At 40.5% G+C, this 23841-nt stretch overlaps 1 protein-coding gene across 4 annotated transcripts in view; it reads right to left on the bottom strand.

Annotated features, from left to right (window-relative positions):
• galnt9 (polypeptide N-acetylgalactosaminyltransferase 9) overlaps nt 1-23841 on the bottom strand; it is a 93352-nt gene that overhangs the window by 6029 nt on the left and 63482 nt on the right. For all 4 annotated transcript variants that reach the window (XM_029510759.1, XM_029510758.1, XM_029510756.1 and 1 more), the window contains 3 exons: nt 5868-6053; nt 4100-4237; nt 1928-2023 (listed from right to left, as the gene is read on the bottom strand). In XM_029510759.1, coding sequence (XP_029366619.1) covers nt 1928-2023; nt 4100-4237; nt 5868-6053 — 420 coding nt within the window. The remainder of the gene's footprint in view (nt 1-1927; nt 2024-4099; nt 4238-5867; nt 6054-23841) is intronic.

Raw genomic sequence — 23841 nt, 5'->3', positions numbered from 1 at the left:
ATTGTAGTACCAAAATGTCAAGTCAGCACTGGGATCCAGAAAGTTCTGTTCTGCTGTGTTGCGTTCTCTGTATTTTGAATTATCTGAACAATATTATTTTGAAGTCTTCAGATATGTTTGAAATCAAACACATGACTATCAGTAGACAAATTCAAACTCGATCTATATTAGCTGAGTCACAAAGAAAGGCTTATTCTAAATTGAATTGGATGGCATGAGATGAGAAAGTGATAATAAGTTGTGGAATGATTTGAAATATTTCCCATCTTTAAACGAAACTTGTATTGTTTCAAAATTGAATTGAGAATTGGAAGAAAATGGAAAATATCAAAAATTGTTGTTAAAGTTGAAAATAAGAGCCTGGTGGAGTGAAGGTTCAATAAAAACTATTTCTAAGAGTTGTGGAAACCATATTGGCTCACACTATGTTGACACCTCAAATAATCAAATTACTTTCCAAGTTCCCCATCATTTATTATATTTTTCACAAAATCAATGTTTTGTCTTCAATTCAAATTATGATGCTTGCTGACAATTTCTGATGCAAACAATACAATATCATAATTTTACACCCTATTCCTTGTGAAGTTAAAAAAAGGGGAGTTTTTAAAACCCTGTTTTCAGCACACACACGCACACATGCACACGCACACACATTTGTACCTCTTACTCTTTATTCTGTAATTCCTGGTTATTTTCATTTAACTTGGAATATACATAGTATGTGTCCATGCTGTAATTGACCTTGTTGAATGATTCTGTCACATATCTAAACAAGTGCTAACGTATTAATGTTGCGCATTAGCAATCTCATTTCACATTCTCCAACTGTAACGCCCTGATTCTGCTTTGAATCTTTATTGACTGGCTGGAGTTCATGAACTAATTAAACAAGACAGGAAGCAAGGGGCCATACCGACATGGTTCTCTCTAAATTAAAAATAAGGGTTTTTGTCGTGTGTTTCTTTTGCCACGCTACGGTATGCTAATGCTCTCTGAATGACTTTGAATTATCATGACATGGAGGGGGTTTCTATCTTCCTTTTTCTCCCACACACACCTACACTAGTTTAGAGCGAGTACCACACTGATGTGTGAAAAAGGTACATTTGATTATAATGTACCTGAACCTTCTCTCTTTCTGCTCTTAGGGTTAGGGTTAGGTAACATGCTGGAAAACCTAAACGTTTTAACTGATAATGAAGTTGCTTTTTGGGGGAAATGAGCAGCACGCTGCTGACGGTTAAGCTGGTAGTTATTTGCTAACATTAAATTTGGATATGTAGGTCCTTTAAAAACTAACATTAAAGTCCATTTTGCTGGATGTTTATCCATGAGTATCCCGACTTAACTCTGAAAACAATGACATCCAGAAAACATAAGGACACGTTTTTTTGCATTTGCAATTATTTTACTTTCTTTCTTTCCAATGCGCTGTTTACACATTATTGGAACTCTGTCACTAGTCGTTTAATGTGATCATGTGTCTCAGGTACATCTCACCTGTTCACGCAAAAAGCTTCAAACAAGAAATACGTGGGAGTTTATGAATCTCTTAAACGTGAAGCATTCAGACAAACACATTTTTCCTAAGGGTAGAGCCACTGGTCATTAATAAAATTAGATTTAACTTTGTTGGTGCTTGCAGAGGAGAGTAATTGCTCTGCAGCATTTTGAACAGCCCTTTTGTCGTAAAATGCCGAATGTGGTGACTCATAAATCTAAGAATGAAAAGAAAAAAGAAAAGGGTCTTGCCATGAGGACACTACGAGGAAACCAGTCATGAGAAACTGCTCTTACCAAGCTATTTTGGATGTGTCCCTTTGACCATACATGACTGACAGCATCACCAACGGTATTATTGACTGCCTGCCATGAACACAGCACTGAACTTGAGCACACAAATGGTCCATTCAGGTGGACTAACCTGGGAGGACATGCCGTGGCATGGGTAGAGGATAGCTTTGTCATCATCTTCAGAGCCCTGGTCCAGGCAGTAGCCACTAGCCTTGCTGTTCCTCACCTGAAAGACACCACAGATTTACTTGATAATGAAGAAGAGGCGGGACGTTACAGCAGCGGAGATGACAGACCTGACCGTGGCTGCCAGCAGGGGAGCATTTTAATTTAAAGGCTTAATCATTTTAATGCGCCTTCACCAACATCACCAACATGGCTAACCACCAAATAACAATGAATGATTGTGGTCTTCGAAAGAAAAGCACACCCATGGTGATAGCTTCATTTAGAAAGCTGCTGAAAGCTACTGTGCAATTGAAAAGACAGACTAATATTTGCTTCAACTCCAAATTGCCCTAACATTGATGCAGAGCTAAAAATGAAAATAAATCAATTGCAAATTGTTTATTTGGCATTTTTCTGGCCTCCTGCATCAATAATCTTACACCTCCTCCTGTCTGTTACATTCACTGTGGCAGGTTCACACAACAGAGTCTCATATCATCTAAACGCCACTGCCAGACCATGATAGGACATCATAACATGGTGACCAGTCCCGGCTCGGTCTCTCCGTCCACGACAGGCCTCCAGATGGAGGTGTGCATACAGCATGAGCTTTAGCTCTGTGTGATGTAAATACGGCTTCATTTCCAGGTTGTGACACATCTATCATGTGGTGTTGTCAGGGAGGCTTCCACTCCACTAGTCTGGTCAGCGTGGCCACGTGTGGGTCTGATCTTCAGTGACAGATGAGACTCACTTCTGCTGCAGCAGCTGTGTGGCAAAACACGGCAAGTGTTTCCCAGCTTGTCGACAGATCTGAAATAGTGCCACTTAAGTGGCTGCCACTCAGAGGAATCCATTAGCTGGGTGCCGGAACCAAAATAGGCAGTAGGAGAAACAAAGGACGGAGCAAATTCACATTGCTTTGATGAAAACAGAGGTTAATTTTGATGTATTCAGACATTGTGTTTAGATAGAATATTGATTTCTCTCTGTTTTTCACAGTTGGAATTGATAGGAGGAAAAATGGAACACTTGAGCCTGAAAACAGTGTCTGACTGTGGAGTGCCTCCAATGCTTCAGTCTGTCATAATCCTGTTTTCTTCCCCCACTGTGCTGAGTGCACCGCCAAGCCCAAAACAATCATGTTGGATATGGAAACTAGTAAGTGTTCAATTAAAACGCATTATGAAGAAGTTGCATCTCATCTTGTGTGATGGTTCTGCATTGTTTCAGCAATGGGATACTGACGATGCCCCTATTGCCATGTTCTTGTCCAACATGATTGATGAGTCGGACCTGCACATTTTTGGCTCTTCCGATTATTGTCCTCGTAGCTATAATTGACAGCTAAACAAATCAATTATATGTTCTAAATCTAGTTTGCTATTAAATATTAGATGAATGGATCTCTTTCTGTCTCTTTCAGAACAGGAGGACAACAAAAATCACGTGTTTATACTCAGTACAGCCCCTCATTTTTCATGAACTTATCATCCTAGGAATGGTTATTATTATTGATGTCACAATCAAGTTTTTGTTTCACATGTTTTGTTTTGTTGTTTGGCCATGACTTTCTTTGGCCTCACAGGTATTGGAAATTCTGAGTTTCGTGAATTCCTAACATGCAGTGAGGAATTGGTTGTGCATGTGTGTGTGTGGGCATATAGCTGTATGGTTGTTGTTCAGCATTTCAACCATCACATGGCACACGGGTGTAAATTTAACAGGCCCAGAATCACACATCGGCAACTGAACACCCCGTAACCACAGCTGCCCGTCAGCTAATGCATCAGGTTACCTCAGACTATTTACAATAAATTTCTATTAATGGTCTTCAAAGATGTGGATGAGCGTCCATATCTTCTCCAGACAGCAAAATAAAGTGTTGAAGTAGGTGCTGACGTCTGTGTCACAGACAAAGGGCTCTCAGTAAAGATCCTGATAATACACAGCTCACAAAATTAATAAGTTCTCACTGACTCATTTTCTGCATTTATCATCTATGGAATCAAATTATCTCCCTCTCTATGCATCCTCTATAACCACAGCTCTGTAATAGAATTACAGATGATGATATAGCGAAATTAGCATGCGGAGTATTTTCAGTAATCCTGTTAGCAAGTATCTTTCTCACCTCGCCGTATGTTATGGTGTTGTTGTAGATCCGCATCTCTGGGTAGACGTGCTCGAGGTACCAACGGAAACTCTGACACTGCAGCCTTTTCCTCAAGGCCAAGCGCTCGGAGACATCCCCAAAATCGACTCCAGGGTTCTGTTAACAGGTGATACAAAACAAAGACACACACACACACACACACACACACAAAAAGTTTTATCCTACAGGCAGTTTACTCGGGAACCAAAAGAGAGTATTATATCCAACCAGCTACTGGTTAGATGGAAAACACAAGAGTGCTAAGGTGCTGAGAGGACGCAACAAGCATTTCGTTAAAAGATGGATAGATGTGTCTGTCATGTGGGACTCCCATTGTTCTTTCATTAGGGGTGATCTGTGCTGAGCAAATTCTAATCAGCTGCTTAATTATGAGCCCTCACGGCCCTGCTGCATTATGGAGGTGGCTTCCCAAATTGATTGGGGGAATGCCTAATAGCTGTACTGCCTGGCACAGAGGTCTGATCCTGACACACACACACACACACACAAAGCCAATATCTGTATGCATGTACAGTGCTCTGCTTGAATGTACATGGATATGCAAATATACATCTGCCTTCCCGCAGAAAGTGACGGAAAGGCATATCCACGCACACATACACATCCAGCATTTTAAGGCAGCACTTTAATCATTTCCCCCTCTCTGCTGGAATCTACAGCCAGCTGCTGAACTTGCTCTCAACATCTGTTAATAATGAAATCCAGCCAGATGTAAGCTCTTTATTTCTTGTGTACCAGAAAGTGCCACCAACAAATGAAGTCTTTTTCAGTAAGATGTTGTTTGGTATTTGGACCTGAAGTTGGCCACTGTGGCACATCATATAGCCTTCTCCCCACCAAAGTAATTGTGCCCTCAGCAGGGACCTGAGACAATAACAAGACTCTGTAACTGTGTGTATTGGCGGAATTGGAGGAGAGGGGTGGGGGGTAGATGAAATAATCGTAGCATTAGGTCTTTGTACTGTACACAAAATAACTCTGCACCACAGGACAGCTGGGGTAATAACGTGCCATGCCACTGTGTTATAATTACACTGGAGAACAGGTGTGGCCTGATTGGCTACTGTAGTTCGTCAAACTTGTAACCCCTCACCCACTGCCCCACAACTTTTCCTCCATACATTCACACACCCTCACACAGTGCTTACAAGCTTTCAGCAGTTGCCTCTTACTACCTGCCCTTAGTGGGTTCTCATATAATGGTGTTTATTTCCAATTTTTCTAGAGAACAAGCAGACGTGTGTGTGTGACATGTGCAGCATCAGACCTGTGTGTGAATGCTAAACGTTATGATTATTTTGTTCCCGAAAAGCAGTGTGTTATTTTAGACAGCCTCCACTGATGTCCTTCACTAGTAATCATCTCAGTCTGCATGGCTGAGAAGGCAATTAGGAGCAACATTAAACCCTTTATTAATGAAAGTAGATGTTTATTATTTTGCTGCCAATCTTACAAGACCCTTGAAAGCAATCAAGCTGGACTGATGTGTATGAAAATAGACTGACTATACAAGGCTCCTCTCATCTGTTCGTAGTGATACTCCACTGCTTCCTTACAGTGCCTTTCCTCTGCCTCCAGTGTAAAGGTCAAGTGGGATGAAATGTGAATTTGGAATTTCTATTGACTGGTATCTCCAGAGACCGGGGCTGTATGTCTGAATGGCTAGGTGAAAAAGGAAGCGAGCAAGGCAAAGGGAGCTCATGATCTAAGATGGTGGAAGACTTACATTCATGGGAATGTTCCAGGCCATGTAGACGTGGGATTTGTACTCATCCATCCACACCTCAGCAGCCCGCAGTGCATTGCGTTTGGCGTAGTAATCTATGTCATTGTTGTAGGGCTTCTTGGTGCGCTCGATGTGGGCCACTCTGGCACATGGCAGGACTTCCATACTCCCTCCACACTGCCACACCTACACAGCAGCAAGAAAGAGAAATCAGGTTCAATCAAATGTGGACTGATACTGCAAGTTATTTTTAAAATACAGAAAAATTTAAACTGAGAAAGAGAAATGTTACCTTTCTGCTGTCAGAGTACAGTGGAAACTTTTTCACAGCAACTGTTAACCCGACTAATCACTTTAAAGTGATCATCACTAACCAAAGAACGTTCCCACAGACAACTATTATGCCATTAAAAAGCCTTTTTCCTTGTTAATGAGGCATCTGTCTGGGCAGCACGGTGGCATAGTGGTTAGCACTGCTCTCCCACAATGAGAAGGTTGCGAGAAACAGATAAGCAGTTGGACCTTTCAATTAAATCAAAAACAACGTCTCCACAATGTTTTGGCCACATTGATATAGAGCCTTTGGAATACCCATAAGGACTTAGCTCTTGATATGAAATATAATAGACGTACTGGAGCTTGTCCTTCTACTAAATTTGTTGCTTTTGTGCATCTGACATAAAGTCAGCCACTACAATAGGCACAATTCTGTTCAAGAGAAACACAGTTCAATAGCTCACAGAAGAGCCAAATGTACAAACCAGTCATTCAATACTCAGAAAAGCCATCAGAGTGCCACTTGGAAAATGACCAGTACAAGCAATCTATTTTTACTTCATTTCATGAACATTGTGCGTGTGCTCTCTGCTGTCACTGTCTATTGTTTTCTGCTGAAGCAAGTAAGAGCGCCTGTGATAAATTGTTCTGTGAGTCTTTGACCCGTAGATCCAAAAGTCCTCTGAGCGTTGCCTATGTCAACCAGAAATTCCTCATACGATGACTACTGGGCATCTGTCGTAAGGGAGGATATAAATCCAGGCAGTAAATATAGTGTATTCCATTTCTGAAAGCATCACTCACAGCAGAAAGGCATTGATGGATAGTGGGCTGGGGGATGCTGTGGCACACCCGTGACATACTCAAGGTAAGAACACAGTAGAAGTCAGCCACATGGTGGTAGAACAGCCATTTTTCAGAAAACAGCTTGAGATTTGAATTTTACATCTCAAAAAAAATAAAAAAATAAAAAAATACAAAATCCTCCAATGATATATAGTCTGTAAATATCTGCCAAGCTGTGAGAAAGTGGTCCAGCAGTTACACACTTATCTCAGCGACAACGACAACATCTGATGTTTACGTCCTTCCAGACTTACAAACGGCAGAGGATCCACCACCCACAGGCTCTTAATGATGATCGTCACAATATATAGCAGATGTTTTGAGCTGTTAACATCTCTCTTCTCCTGGATCGAGACCCCTCTGCCATGTGTTAAAGGAGAACTATTTTCTCAATAAAAACCTGAGTAAAAGTGAGGCCTGTTTCAAGATGGTCGTGGAGATAAATATACCTTTTGATTTAGTCCATGTTGACAAGAAGCATGTGAAGAAGCAGCACAGTGGTAATTTATTCAAACGTCCAGCCTACTTGAGCTTATAGCTACAAATACTGACTAATTGTATGGGATGTTTCAATCTCCTCTTCAGTGCAGTTGTGTGACAAGGAGACTATTAGAGCAACAACAAAGCATGACAGTTTGCTGTAAATGCCCAGGATGCTTCAAATGAATTTTAAAATGGGGTGGAGGTGGATGGGATGGCTCTAAATTGTCCGTAGGTGTGAGTGGTTGTTGGTCTCACCCAAAGTAAAATGGGATTAGCTTCAGCGTCCCCCCGCAACCCGGAAACAGATAAGCGGCAGAGGATGAGTGAGTAAGGATTTTTTGGCATGATGGGAGAAAACACAAAATAATGGCAAGGTGGACATAACATAGTAATTCATATTTAGGTCATTTGAAATAAAAGACTAGTTTAATTTCTTAAACTTAATTATCTCTGAATTAAAGCATATGACTGGTCATATTCTAGATTTTCTCAGTGCTTCCTGTCTTCCTTAAACTGTCCCCTTACCGCAATTTATAGAAGACACGAATCTTTAGAAACAGCTCGGGAACATACTCTAGTAATAATAATGATAATAATAAAACACCCAAACAGGTTTGGAACAAATCCGGGAACTATAGTTACTTAGACAGGAGTAAATAGCGAATTTGTTGGGAACTATTTCAGCCGTGGATTAATAGGCATCTGGCTCTCTACTGAGTGTTTCCTGCAGCATAATAGTGTATGTGGGATTGCCTAAAAATAAACTACAGTGCCCACACTGGTCATAATGAAGGAATATGTCACCCGGGGAAAGCATGGGTACTCACTGATGCAGTTTTAATTGTTTTTGGACAGCAATAGCCCTTAGGGATAAGGTTGTCGGGTGCATAAACAGCACTAAAAAACGATTCACTGGTGGATTTCTGATTTTTTAACTGTATGAAACACATTTTTCATTAATTTATCTTTTAAGAATTAAAGGTACGTCAAATATGTATAGAAACTTATCGTGATTTGATGTTTCTGTATAACTGGATCCCTGTTTCCAGTCTTCTGCTTACTTTTACGCTGGTAATTACTTGGGATTTGTACCATTTAATAACGACACCAAGATTGTTACACTCATATTAGAAACATAATTTAACTCCATTTCAGTTTTGTAACCTGTAGTGTTCAGGCAAGCAGAGCATTTGTTCAGATAGCAGACAGCGCAATGAAATGAACACACATCAACTAACGCTCCTGTGGGCTGGTATGGTGTTACAACCAGAAAGCCTTTAGCCATACGGCTGAGTGCACAGTGTTCATGGAAATGAGAAGCTATCAAACATTTACACAAGTCCCATTTATCATCATTTGCATGTTTTTGTAATGCTCAGTGGTGTATATAAGCTAACGTTTAATTTTACTAAAGGCATTTCACATGCCCATCCTTTGCTATTCCCTGGAAGCCTTTAATGTTTCCACTGTGGCAGTGGTGGAGTAGTTTGGTCTCAGTTGGTCTGACCTGATCTTAAACACCTCCATTGACTGCCTAACCCCTCACCTTCACTGCTGATGATCCACAGTGACCCTGTCCTAAAAAACTATTAGTACTTTAAAGCAGGCCTTACCTGCTTTGCTGCTGCTCCTGGCAAGTGCTGCTTTACCGCAAGAGCCTTCATGGTTGTTGAACTGTGCGGGTGCAAGTGCAATACTAATTTAGGTTGAAGTCTGTGCTTCTTGTAGATGTACCCATCACCTTTTGTAACATAGTAAGTTTCTTGTAGCGTTGTCTTTCACTGCTTGCCTTATCCAGGTTTCATTCTGAAAATCGATAGTGTGTGAGTATGTATGTGTCTATGTTTAAACATCTGTGTGTGTTAAGTGCCTGTGGATATGTGCACTGAATAGCCTATTCATGGATAATTGAAAAAGTGTATATGTGTAATTGCAGTTAGCTGTTGGCCTGGTACTAAAAGCAAATTGAAGATCAATATTTTCTCAACCACCATTTCCAGAAGGTCAGAAACCTAATAGCTAACCGAGCCTGTGAGGCAGGCTGTAGTTTCTTTACACCGGCTTAGGCTTTGCTTGGTGTTGCTAAACAAGCAGCAGAAGGAAGTTTAATTTTTCTCAATTAGAAGAAAAGAACAAATGCATTTTCATGTACAGCACCAGTCAAAAGTCTGGACGCACGTTTCTATGCATTTAAATGGGAAAGTGGGCCCAAACTTTTGAGGTAGTGTATGTGCATATACTTCTATAAACATACCATGAGGAAATGCAACATTTTCCTTTCTCTCCATACAGTAGCTACAATATGAAGAACCCAGTGCATACATTTTTTACTGTGCAGTGGCGTGGCTGTGATCATTGCATAACTAGTTAATTATATATCACAACATGGTGTGCTATAAATTGCATGATAAGCAAACCGGCAAATAGGCTACCACAAGTTTATTTAAGATCCAAATACTTCTCAGCAGCAAGAGAAGAAGCACAGTGCTGCACAAAGACAGCACGTCTGACTGAACCGAGCACCTGTTGCTCCTGTGTCCTAAGCTCTGTTTACTTCTGGGTAAGACTGCAAAGCAGTTTAACTTGTTGATCAATATCCGTGAGTATAATTACTGTGACCAACTGTGTGTTTGTACGATCTGCTAGCGTGTGCGATGGCAACAGAAACAATCTAAATGCAAGAATCCTCATCGGAGGAAATGAATCCACGTCACTGCCAGAGCTCGGAGTAGCTTAAGCCTAAGATCCACATCCAAGATGGCAAGCACAGGGTCAAATGTAGTTCTGTCTCTCTGTGTCTCATATTGTGTCTAGATTGTTAAAGACGGTAAAAACTACATCAGCTGCAGTCTTTAGCAGAAATGTGGAGGATGATGGCAGCATTAATCAGCCGAAACAAAAACTGTGGTCAGTTCACTGTGATTTTGGAGGTGAGAACAGCTCCTTGGTCACAAAATCTTGTAAAGTAAAGTAAATTCCTTTGCAGATGGTGATGTTGTTTTTTCCTTGCTACTGTTAGGATTCCTGCTCAGACAAAATGCCTGGTGGTGGCGACTGACTCGTGCCGGTTTGTCAAAAACATCTACTGCAAGTAAAACATTGACTGGGAATAAGTACCTTACACAACCCGATGTCAGTTATCGCTTTAAGATTCAGCTTCATTTCACTAGGCATCATCTCATCCCCTTTTCCTCTTTGACTTTGTTATTTAATTCAATTCATTTTGTACTTTTTTTTGTTGTTGCACTTTGCAAAGTATTTTTCTCAATAAAGTTGACTTTGACTTTGACTCTGACTTGACTCTGCTTGACATGCAGACAGCGTATATTTAGGGCCTTAGAGTGGGCCTCAGTGTGAGAGCTCTATCGAATTAGTAGGCAATCGCCTATATTATTGTTATTATTATTATTATTATTACCTGCTGGGCATCGGGGTATGGCGACTTTTTGCCATAAAACAGGAAGTCTTTATAACTCCAGCATACATTGGCCACATATGACCAGACAATTGCATTTAACACATCCACATGTCAATATTGAGTCAGACTGGGAGCGCCTCCTACTTACAGGAAGTCAGCCTCCATGTCCACGGCACATAAATGAACAAGCTCCTCCTACTGCTTTAAATCAAATAACTTTACCCTCACTGAGTATCATCTCCTGCCCTTGAAGATGCAAAATTATCAATCACCATAAAAAAGGGTGTCATACCACAAACATCGTCTGGTTTAAATTAGATCTTCAGTGTGTATCCTCCACATTGTGCACTACCACATGATGTGTAACAGTGACTGTCCTCCTTTTCCACATAGTGGACACTCCCAAAATGCTGAACACATGACTACAGTCTGCATCTCCATAATGAGGGCTTCAGCCAGAGCATTAACAAGAGAAGCCAGACCCAATGTCGCATTGTTGACAAAAAGGTCTCACTGTAAATCATTAACGTACAAGTGAGAACATTTACGCTCATTCAAGGAATCGTTTCCACATTATGCCAAAGGATTCCTACTTCCATCTGCTTTATCTGTTTCCAGGTTGCGTCCACCTACGGTCAATTTAGAGTCTCCAGTTAACCTATACATGATGTCTTTGGACAGTGGGAGGAAACCGGAGTACCCGGTGGAAACACATGCAGACACAGGGAGAACATGAAACTCCGCACTGGAAGGACCCACGCTGGCAACCAAACCCACGACCTTCTTATTGTGGGGCGACAGCACTAACCACTACGCCGCCGTGCTGCCCCTTTTCTCCTGGATAATTAAAGCATCTCATAACATGAAAAATAAAGGTTTGGCAAAGTGCCAAGTTTACAGACAGCAGGACATCCGGTGTTGGTAACATGCTGCACTTACCGGCGTGAAGTGTAATGTATGAATACTATTAAACTTTAAAACTATCTAAAAAAAAAAAAAAAAAACAACTATCTAAAAAAAAAAAAAAAAATGCAATTTCCCAGTCTGGGATAAATAAAGTATCTATCTATCTATCTATTAAAAAAAAATTGGAATGCCAAATAAGATTTATTGTCTACCTCTTTGGAGATCATCTTATGTAGAGGTACTCAGGACTGCATTTTTGGAAGGTCTATTTGTCACTGACCCTTCATAAAAAATTGTAACTTGCATCATTAGGAGGAAGCACTTAAGAGCACTTTGATGTAGTGGTAATGTAATTGCTAATTTAATTTAATTGTTTCTGTACATGCAGTTAGTTAATTGCAGCTGGACCATTTGCGTGATAAGCTCCATGTGGCTACAGGAAACGTCAGCCATAAAAAGCATAAAAGCTATTAACAGCAGCAAGCAGGTTTCCATCAAAGCCATTAATCTACGCACACACACAAAAAAAGACAGAATCTTGCTGTCTAAAGAATAAAAGCAAAAAGTTCAAACTCTGGTTGCTCTCCTATCTTTACACAGCAGGCCAGTCATGACACAAAGTCTGTTTGATTGCTGGTTTCAGAAAATAACTGAAATTGTCACAGCTGCTTTTTCTCAAATTCTGACATTAGAAATTGTGGAAGAAGTGAAGGAGATTTCAGACGCGTTTTCAACTTCAAGAAAGCACTCATCGTCAGGCCTTTTGTAAGTAGCCTTTGGTTTTCAATCCCATCAGTGCAGCCTTTACCGAAACTGCAAGAATGATTATAACCATTAGGATTTTTATTTTTTCATCAGCGGAGGAAAAGGAAACGACTGAGCCGCTAAAATCCCGGATGAGATGATGAAAGGGTCGGCTAACCTCCTGCAACCTTCACAATACGCCTCACCTTGCCTCGACAGCTGAAGAATCTGCCTGGAAAATTATTCGGTGGGAAACTGAAGTCCCAGGTTTGAGTAGCTATAGGAGAAGCCTGGGGTCAAACAGAGATCACCTCCAGCTTTGTGAACTAGTCTGAATAAACGACTGAAGGAATTGCAGTCACAAACGGACAAATGTGAAAACGTGGGATTATTTTGAAAACATGAACTGAAGATTGTCTGGTTCAAGGGGTTTATTGATCACAGCATTTTGCCTCTTTCAGATACTTCATTTACTTTCATACATTTGAACATATTCCTCTTTAGAGTGATAATGCCAAGTCCAAAGCTGCAATGTTTTGGGACGTGTTGGGAATAAAAATGAGCAAAATCTCCACGATTTCACCCAAGGGTTTCTGAAGAGCTGTTTCAAAGCTCACAGTAGGCTGTGCTGCCATCACCATCTTGGCAGTGTCTGACTACACTTAAGACCTAGTAATTCCAAAAATGGCATAAGTGGGGCACGTATAGAGCAGAAACCACTGGTGCATAACGTTTAGAGGCAAGGGAATGCTCACCCACCCATTTAAGCTTTAAAGAAATTCAAAAGGGGGAGTTATATAGATATTCACCTACTGTATAGTTGTCATGAAGGAAGGAATTAGCTATAGAGTTTGAAAGCGTTATCTGCACCACGTTGTAAATATTTTCATTTGTTACAACTCAAACAGGTTCATTTTCTTTTTATAATCGATTGCACTGATCTGTTAATCATCAGATCAGAGCACAACAACAACAACGAGCACAAATGTTGGATTATGGAGGTCGTTTTAATCAAAAAAGCATGCCAAAAGTACCATCAACAGGGACGAGGGGGCGTTCATACTCTCCCACACCTGGGACTCTCTCCTCCAGACACCATCACGTAACATGGGGTGTGACCAGCCTGACAGATGTGGCAGATCCATCAGGCCGGTCACACCCACAGGAATCACAGCTGATGATGGCACAGTCTATTGATGTCAGATAACGCTTCTGAGGATCACTTCAGATTGCATTTGAAGGATTTCAACGTTAAAATGCATCTCCTACTCATGTCTGATTAACAGAACAGTATAATGATGTTTATTCTCTCTGTCTGTGGGGATGGACTTTTAAGAGCCAGACTTAAGTCGCCATTAGAGGAACAGTATGTTTTGCTCTGGCGTTTCGGAGGTTGCAGCTGGGTTTTGGTTTCGCTCCTGCCAGTATGAGTCTTAAAAAAAAAAAAAATAAAACCCTCCACTTAGATCCTGCCATGTCCTGATCATATACATGTATTTGCCCTGAGCCATTTACAGTATGTGATGTGTGCCACACTTTAGGAAATCTTTTTTTCTGATGGACAATCACACACTAGATTATTGACATCTGAGACACACGAGGTTTTCTTATTGATTAGCCTACTGAAGCACAACCGTCCATTACTTTATTTGTTGAATCTGGGATCACTGATAATGGTCACTTGTCTTCATCTTACCATTGGATACTTTACATTGACTACTCATTTTTACTCAATTTACAGTGAACACAGATACTTGCTACACAAAAAAAGTTGAAAATATAAAAGAAATCAAACTAAACTTTACTGCTGTCCAAAACTTTAAGAACTATGAACATTGTAATAAAAGAACAAGGCTATTATTTTAGGTGTGAGAGAGTAAAGAGTTGGAGCCTCTCTGGTTCACTGGGTGGCATTAATTGACTGCCAATCAAGCTACTTGCTTGAAGTTTCTTCATATAACAGTAAATGTCCCATCATTTGTTCATACGGAGCATGAGATAATTACAGAGCTGTTAGTGGGAAACTGGGAATTAACTTTATGTAACTCATCTCCTTGCTTTCAAACAGCTACTTTCATTTCACATTAATTTCAGCTTTGTGTTGATTTGTGATTTGGGAAACTTTACAAAGTCTGTTCAGTCTCTTAGATTCTGTATATATATAGATATAAAGGAAACAAGCCGACGTATCTATTACTTTTTATTCAGCAAATATTCTGTTTAAAACATATTCTCCCCGTGCCTGCATGGGTTTTCTCTGTACACTCCGGTTTCCTCCCACCGTCCAAAGACATCATGTTTGGGTTAACTGCTGACTCTAAATTGTCTGTAGGTCTGAGTGTGAGTGGTTGTTGGTCTCTGTCTGTCTCTGTGTGTTGGCCCTGTGAAACGGAGAAGTGGTAGAAGATGAAAGAATGAATATTCAGTTAAAAGCTAAAATGTATACACAATCAGTCCTGGTACATGAGCACCACAGCCATGCAAAATTTTAGTTCTGAAAGCTTTATCAATAACACTGATCCAGGATGAATCCCAGTAAATAACTCCTGGGAATCAAACACATGTTGTCCTATTATACATGGTGCAAAGATTTCACATAAAGTAAAACCAAGATCTCACCTCTAGACCTCTGAAGATAATCAGGATCAAGTGTCTCTCCATAACATTACCTGGCATCTCCACCAGTGAACTGAAATGCTAAACAAAAGCGCTTAATCCATTCTCCGTTAAGAATAAGTTAAATTGATTCTGATGCTCGCCTGTATCACAGGACACATGCTGAAATGCGCACAGTAGCTTGGAAGACTGCCATCCCCAGATTCGCTGTATCCACTTGAGATAATGAGTTGTGTCAGGTTGTTCTGGGGATTTGCACACGTCCATTTTTAATTTGAAAAGCTCGTTACCCTGCAATCTCTATACAAATGGGATGCCTTTTTGCAGTATAATATCCAAAAGTGTCACCTGTTTTAAAGAAAAGGCGAGAAATTCTGAACAAGAGTAACCAGATTTATGTCTTCCCCACTTTATTTTAAGGTCACAGAAACAAAAAAAACATAATAATAACAATAATTAGGCATTTAAGCAAATATCAAGTAAACTGAGCTCCCTCTGATGTGTTGAACAGACCTTGTGCTGACAAAACTGTTATTAAACACAGAGAAGGCAGCATGTATTGAAACAAGGATGGCGAAACAACTCTTCCTTATTTAGAGTCAGCCCTAGTGTCACTATCAATGCAGTGTTTATTCATGCCAACATTAATTTCCAGATCTGAGAGCAGCAAATATCACATGGTAGCAAGTCATTTTTCAAAGCTCCTGGGTGAGTGAGAGGAATATCAACAGAGAAATACAGCGCCAACATTATAATGTGATGAACACTCACGCTCTCTGCACTACACACATTCACTCTTCTGACACATTTCTATCACATTTGTAAAAGTATTTTAGGTGCCATTTGTTTTCATCGCATGAATAACGTTAAGAGGATCTCAGCCCATATACGCGATGAACCAAGAAGCTTCCGCTGGTATTTGAAGAGTTCCATGTATAGTAAATAATAAATGACTTATCAACCCGCTCCAACGGTGGAGGAGGAAACGTAACATTGACATATTCTGGCAGAGCTTACGGTCGCCCGGAAGTCTGACAAAGGCAAAAATAAATAAATAAATAAATAAAAATAAAACGAAACAAGCAAGCTAATTGGAAGAGACAAACAAGATCTACAAGCATTTTAATTAGTATGACTGTAGTGTGCATCATTTTTCTTTGGGCACTGTGTTGTGCAGGAATGGTGGAAATCAGCCTTTAAAAGACAGTCCTTGTGTGTTTGGTGACATCCCAAACTGCTTTTTAACAAGGATTTGACTGTGTGCTGCAGCAAGAATCAGCCTTTAAATGCATTTGTGTTTTAGTAAGGGCAAATCCCTACTCACCAAAGGTAATATGTCGATGATCCAACAAGCTATATGTTTGAGAAAAACTCTTCATAACATGATAGTTAATTATCTTGAGAGGATTTTTTTTTTTTTTTGAGTTTCGGTGTCTGCTTGTGGTGAATTTAGACATTTGTTTAACTCTGAGCAAGGAAGTAAATAAAAGTATTTCCTAAGCTGTCAAACTGTATCTTTAAGATTTTTTGGTTTCCATCCACTCATGCTGTTAAACGTTTCCATATTAATGAATTTGTGCAGGTGTCTGAATTTAAAAACTCGTGAAGTTGGTTGATATCTCACACTGGACAGAGACGTCGCCATGCTCACCCTTCCCTTTTCCTCTCAAACGCTGGTGAGTGATGCTTCAAAGTGTTGGAAAATGAGAGCTTCCTCCTCCATTCAGAGGCCCCATCTGAGCCACTCCCCCCGACCCATCACTTCATTTCACGCCTTCTTTTCCTGCGTCTCCTCCTCACACATCCATAAAATGGAAGCTCCCGCTACATACTACGGCCCTTCAAAGTGTGCCTGTTAAAAAGCTAATTCCTTCCCGCTGCTGCCCTCCATCTTTGATATTTGCCGGTGAGGTCAAATCAGCGTGTGCTACCATTCTTCAAATGCTTGGGCCTGAGTCAGAAGGAAGTTACGTGCGCAGATTAACAAATGCTAAGATAATGGATGGGATGAGTTTTTTAAGCATCACTGTATTTCCTGGTGATGACATTGTCCACAGAGAGAGCTTTTGATGTTTCTCCCTAAAAGTTAATTGTGTTGATTAGCAGAAGGGTACGGGGTATACAATTCATCTGAAATGTTCTTAATTACCTTGTCAAAATGTGCTTTAATTAGGGTGGGAGTATCGGCAGTCACTCATGAAAGAGGTTTTTTAATGAAGTTTATGATTCACATGGATAATAGGCAAGCTGACAAGATCTGTTGGATTACTTATCCCTCTGGCCCTGAACACCAAAGCAGCATCTCTCAGAGGTAAACCGATGCTCCAAATGTCATGTCATCCCCCTCAAAGGCATCTCAGGCTGAGGAGTCTTTGTAAAATGGTATACATATATAGTGTTCCTCCCAAAAATTCTACTGAGGTGTAAAATCCAGATATAGTCTGGTTCAGCAGGGCCTGAAGTGATGAGACAATGTAAGTGTTGAATTATATATGCATACAGCACGCGTATGCATAAATGCAAACCGTGAATATGTTTTACAATGTTAGCTGATTGAAAGCAAACCCTGCGGTAAATTTCAACAACACAAAGCATTTCAGAGCGGCTCCGAAGTTCTTCCATCTGAGCTGGGTCCTGAACACAGGACTTCTATTGCCGCAGCTTTCCTCACTTGTCTCTCCTCCCGGCCACGGACATGAAGGTGGAATTATACAGAATGAACGATGAAGTGAGTAAACCCAAGTCCATAAAGCCCTTACGGATTGATTCAGCCACTAAATAATGCATGTATTGAAAAAAGCAAGAAATGCTCAATCAATACCCGATGCTATTGTTACCTTTATGCAGCTGTTATTGATGCACAGCAGATGGTTCCTCCCGTGTCGTAGTGTCACAGCTTCAGAGGACAAATTGGTCATTTACCTGGGACAGGCAGGCCTGCTCTCAACAACCGGCATAATTAAAACAAAAGAAAGACGGAGACTAAACAAGCTCATGCCCAGGGCATGACTAAGACTGCTAAAAGGTCACCTCCAAAGGCCAAGCTTGAGCAAGCATTTACCAAGGAGCCTATAAATGATATTTCTCGCAGTGTTGAATTCAGTAAAGAAGAAAGAAAATGAACTCAGGCTAACCCCATCCCAGACATCCAGGAAGTGTTCACTGACAGTGGTTCTATGCGCAAAAGGCAATAAATGATACAGCATTATGTTATTGTTTGCTGCTGTATGTGGTGTCTGGCCCAGAGGCTGCTGCTTTCCTTTTTATGGCGTCCATCCAATAACTCTCCACATTCATCTGGTTCCATTTGTTATAGTGTCATAGCAGTTCCTCAGAGGGCTAAGATTTGTCCTCATCTTCAGAATTACTCTTTTTGGTGGAGAGGACTCACATATGGGAAGCAGTCACTGTCATTTGCTGCTTGATGGACGTGGGCACGCTGGTGATTTGGAAGCTGCCAAAATGGCTGGTGTCCACAGATGGCTGGGGTTTGATGCTGCCTCGTAACGACATTAATGCCCTTTTTCAAGGTGACTGCTTTTACTGTGGAGGACTGCAGGCACGGGGAGCCGTGCTGTGCTACAGAGGTTTGCTCGGGGTTTGTGGTTGTTTGTATATCAATCTGATGTAGGATCTGAATATTCTTATTTGTTAAATACATTAGACAAACTGCGCCCCCGCCCGTAAACACAAGCACACATTCATGATCCAGGAGATCATTCTTGGAGTGATATGCTATGAATTGGGAAAGAGGGCTGTTCTTCCCAGAGCTTATCAGTATGTGACTCATTGTAGCCTGCAGGTGACATTAAAACAAACTTTTCACTTCACAAAGTTTACAGACTGACGAATCCAAAAACCTACAGTAGCATTTGTGAAGCCACAGACTGTATGATCAGGATTCTTACAAGTAAGCAACTTTGCAATCTTGTTTTTAGGTTAGGCGATGTTTATCTCTGAAATAATAATAATAATAATAATAATCATTATCATCATAAACTATCTTTAAGCTAGGATTTGCGTGGCTTTGTGTTCATTGTCATAATCCACTGAAAAGACCGAATGTATGAAACACAGCAGCAAAACAACAATTACAAAAAGCTTTCAAGAAGCGGTTGGGACACTTCTATATATATATTTATATTTTTTACAGTCTTGGAATGCCATGGTGAACTCCAAAATCTTTCTTGTATTATAACCACAAATATTTGAAAGAAATATTCAGGCTAACATGCATCCTCCTCTCTCATCAGGGAAACACACAGTATGAAGTGGATCTGTGATAATAAAATGCATCGTAATTGAATTGTACATTTAATCACCCAACACATCTGGAGTGTGGCACTTCCCCTTGAATCCATTTGTATCGATAAATCCAGATGGCTTTTGGGGTTAATCAGCTGCGTCGAAGTGTCCAGAGCTCGCATTTGAATCAGCGGGGCAGATGTTTCCCAAAATAAATTAAACGTAACGTCTGACTTTCTCTTCCAAGTACTTTGATACCAAATGCCGTTGTTGCCCAGATATAATGCTCACTGACTCAGCCTGAGCTCACAGGGTTTTTTTTCTGTTTGTTTGTTTTTTTTACTAAACAATGTTGCCATCTGGGGAAAAACACGGATTGACTGTAACACGAGAGTGTGGTGGGTGGCAAACTGTTAGGCTCTTAATCAAAGCTACTTTGATTAAGGGCTGGTGGTTGAGTGGTTTAGTGTGTGTCCCAGCATCGCTGGTTCAAATCCCTCCAGAGACCTGTGCTGCAGGTCATTTCCCTCACTCCCTACCGTTAAAATAAAAGCATCCCTCCCCCATGTTTCTTTTAAATTTCTTTTATTTATTTATTTACAAGCTAAGAAAAGTGTCGGGCATTTATTTACTGTGGGTATCTTTGCATGATGATATTCTTAAAGGATGTAAGTTTCATGGAATCTAAAAAACATGCCGAACATGGATCTGTGTTCAGATTCAACACGAGGATGTTTGAGGGAAATTTTGGCAGTTGGGCACGACTCAGAGTTGCATGTCAGAGCCACTGGAGCTGAAGTCTTTGACAGTATTGGTCAAAAACCAAGATAACTATAATAACTAACTTCTTGTTGTTTTTACAAGAACGGACCTTGTGCAATGCCCTTCAACGGAGTCATCTTTGACCTTTGAAAGCCATCATTCTCTTGCAATTAATTAGTGAATTATCTGCAGTTCTGTTATTTTAATTGAAACCCAAAGTAATGATGAACTGTTGTACTGTAAACTGTCACCACACTGTAATAACTGTGTTTGGGATGCAAAGGGGAGTAAGTGAAGTGTAATTATGTCCTGCTCCTGTCTGGCTCCTGGTTCTGCTAGAGTTCAATTAGCTCCATTGTCCCCACTACACTGAGATTATGACCAGATGCCTAGAGGCCCAGCCCAGGTGGTTGTTGAGATGGGACTTCAAAGTATAAAGAAAAACTAAACATAGAATAATTTTGTGGTTCATTACATCTGAAAGGAGTTCCTGGTGAGTTTATTAAATGTCACTGAGACAAAGCCAGCCACTCTCACTCTCTCTGCACTCCTGAGTTTTTCGGACTGATGGATTGAACTCTTGTGACGAGACAGATTTCATAAAGCAGCTTTGGGAGCACGTACACATGAGTTCAGAGGGAGCATGTGGACAAAGTGTGTGGGTGGGCAGACCCATGCAGACTCACACTAGCTTTTTTTTTTTTTTTTTTGGCAGAGAAGTAGTAACAATGATGTTTTGGTAGACTGAAATGCTCGTTATATGAATCAGTGGACGTCTGTAAAAGTGTGCCAAACTGAAATGATTTAAAGCGAACAGGGAAGGAAAGTGTTTATTAAGTGGAAGTTATTAGGATCTTTTTGGCTGCATGTTTGTGGAAAAAAACAAAACAAAACAAAAAAAAAAAACAAAACGTTGCAGCTTATATTGACAATTGCTGCAATGTAGCAAAAAATATTTTCGACCAATCTGACTACAAACACGGTGGGCTTGCAGTGGAGCACTTACCGCTTCCAGGACATAGCCACGGCCCCACACTCTGTCAAACACTGACAAACCAAATCCCACCTAATGGAAAGATCACAACCACAAATGGTGTCACAAAGCCACCCAAATGCTGTGTGACACAGTTCAGCATGCTCTAAGGCGTACGACTGGTGGCTGACCAATATTGGTTCTTGCCCCCCCTCGGGGGCTTCACAGCAGCTGAGACCGCTGAGCACCACAAACCTGTCTGCAGAGTTTGACAAGACTCCTAACTGCAATTTAGTTAATAGTCAGACTACTTACAGAGCATGTCAGTCTAAATAATTGTTTTGCATATTGATTTGAATATTTTAATCTTGTCCAATTAATTTCTTACTCCTGCTGCTGTCATGATGGAACATATAAATGAGTTTGTGTTTATTTTGAAAAACTAATGCACACTTAGAATCAACACTATTAACATATTGAGTGAAGTAAAACACTTGATTATTTAATATGAAGTTTTCAGCTTCATGTAGAATATGATAATTTTTATCAATATAAGACCGTTTTCTTTTTTAAACATTCGGTCCTTGTGTATGGCTCGTCTGAAATTCATTATATACTCTTTCAGAGAGATAGAGACAGAGAGAGACAAACAGTGAGAGAACTGTGGTATAAATGTGGTGTCAGAGGTTTGGGAAATTATTTCATGGGAAAATCACAGGTCATTAATTATAGCATAACTAATAGCAACTAGCGACTTCTGTGCAAATATGATGGCATCACTGTGTTCATTAAAAATACAATCAGTCAAACCCCAGCAGCACAGCACAGATTCAGATGTTGAACTCAGATGATTGTCATTTCACCACTCTGGAGTAATTAAAATATGCAGTGTATTTACAGAGAGGCTTCCCTCCACACAAGGCCTCAGTGGGACCAGCAGGAGCAGCGGCTGACCTCTGATAGATTCCATGGAGTGTTACATTTGTGAACAGAGACATCACAGCATAATTCCAGTGCCCACAGGAAGCTGGAATAAAAGCCAATGCCCTGGCCTCACGAGACGCTGTATCAGCAAAGATTCGGAAGAGCGGGGCAGGTGGGAGACACATTACAAGATAAACTCATATTGACACTTTCTGGCAGAATTTATCATTGCTGTCCCGAACCGTTTTTCTCTGTTTGCAAACACAGCCTTGTGCTCAGCGGGTCTTCTTGTTCAGACATTCATAATCATTTGCAAAGGTGAAATTTTGAACTTGTACATTCTGCAAAATAACAGCAGGAACACGGCAGGAAGCTTATATTTGATTTTGCAATGATTTTTAAGATTGCTCCCTTTTCAGATGTCAAACTAAGAATCTGTCTTTTTTTCCTCCTTTCCCTCCTTATACATTGTTTTACGGAAGTGTATTAGGGCCAGGCAGGAGAATATAATTTATCTTTGAGAGGAGGAAGATTTTTTTTTTACTATGCACTTTGAGAAGAAAGTTGAAATATTGAGATATCAGTTATCAGGGATCAGAGTGAGTACACCATTATCCGTATCTGTTCGGCCATCTACATTATCTGTGTCCGTATTCGTACTCGTAAGGGGCGGGACTTAAACCAGAAGCGGGCGTGGTTTATACAAAAGTTGCATTTTTATGCCTGAAATTATGGGTTGATCAGAAGTTGCTATATTTATTGTAAGCCTCAATGTATTTTTCTTTACAGTTTAATTTGTATTACACCAAGGTAAGAAGAGTGAGCCGACTGGGAAAAAAAAACCTGAAGAAACGCGATACGGGCTGCATGCAGCAACATACAGTGGGATCATTTTCTCCATAAAAACGAAGGTAAACAGAAAGGACATTGTAACTTTTTCTCCGGTACAGCTAGCGTGTGAAACTAATCATCTGACATGTTGAAATAATGTTTTAAGGTAACTTCTGGACGGTGTTTTTTAAATTGTGCCTTTGATTGTTTTCCCCATCCGGTGGGCGTGGCTTTCGGAGTATGACACGTTGCGCTCTGTCCTATCGCAGGATGCCCTGAGGAGGATTTTCCTTCAGCCCAGCAGGATATTGGCTCATAGTGTATCATATCATATTCGTATTCTTCAAAATTGCTATGTATGTAGTTGCATAACTTCAGATACGTGCCCTTAACGTTACACTCCAAGGATGTAGTTACAGCTGCTGCGTGCATCGCTGGCAGTCGCTCTCCTAAATTTTGAGTTGATGGACCAGAGGAGACATTTCGACTTTATTCAAGAAATTGTATTTCAACTTCTGAATACTCCTCCGTATTGTTTTATATAAGTTTTCTACCATTTTTTTTTTCTTTTAGGTTTATCGGTATGTGTCCTCTAACCTTACGTAATAAAACAATTATTCACGCCTCAAAAAAAAAAAAAAAAGTTACACATAGTAATACAGGTAGTTGATTTACTTACACTTCACCACGTTGTGCTGGCAGCATCTTTCACATATTCATTGTCTATGAGTCTGGAGTTTTTTTCACCCCGTGTTCATTTCTGTTCATTTAAAGGTCCAACCCCGTAAATTTATTTCCCACCTGAACAAACAGAAAACTGCAGTGCGATCTATGATTAATTTGCCCTTGGCTTGGTTTTATCCTCCGCTGTTTGTCTTGGAAACAACACCACACGCTGCGCTGTATACTGTAAATTCAGCCCTGCACGTCCTTGCCTGCTTTCTGGGTAT

The sequence above is a fragment of the Echeneis naucrates genome, chromosome 9, assembly GCF_900963305.1.
Source record: "Echeneis naucrates chromosome 9, fEcheNa1.1, whole genome shotgun sequence".
In the NCBI taxonomy this organism is placed as follows: Eukaryota; Metazoa; Chordata; class Actinopteri; order Carangiformes; family Echeneidae; genus Echeneis; species Echeneis naucrates.
The sequence above is the reverse complement of the archived record's forward strand: the minus strand, read 5'-3'. Positions and strand labels throughout refer to the sequence as shown.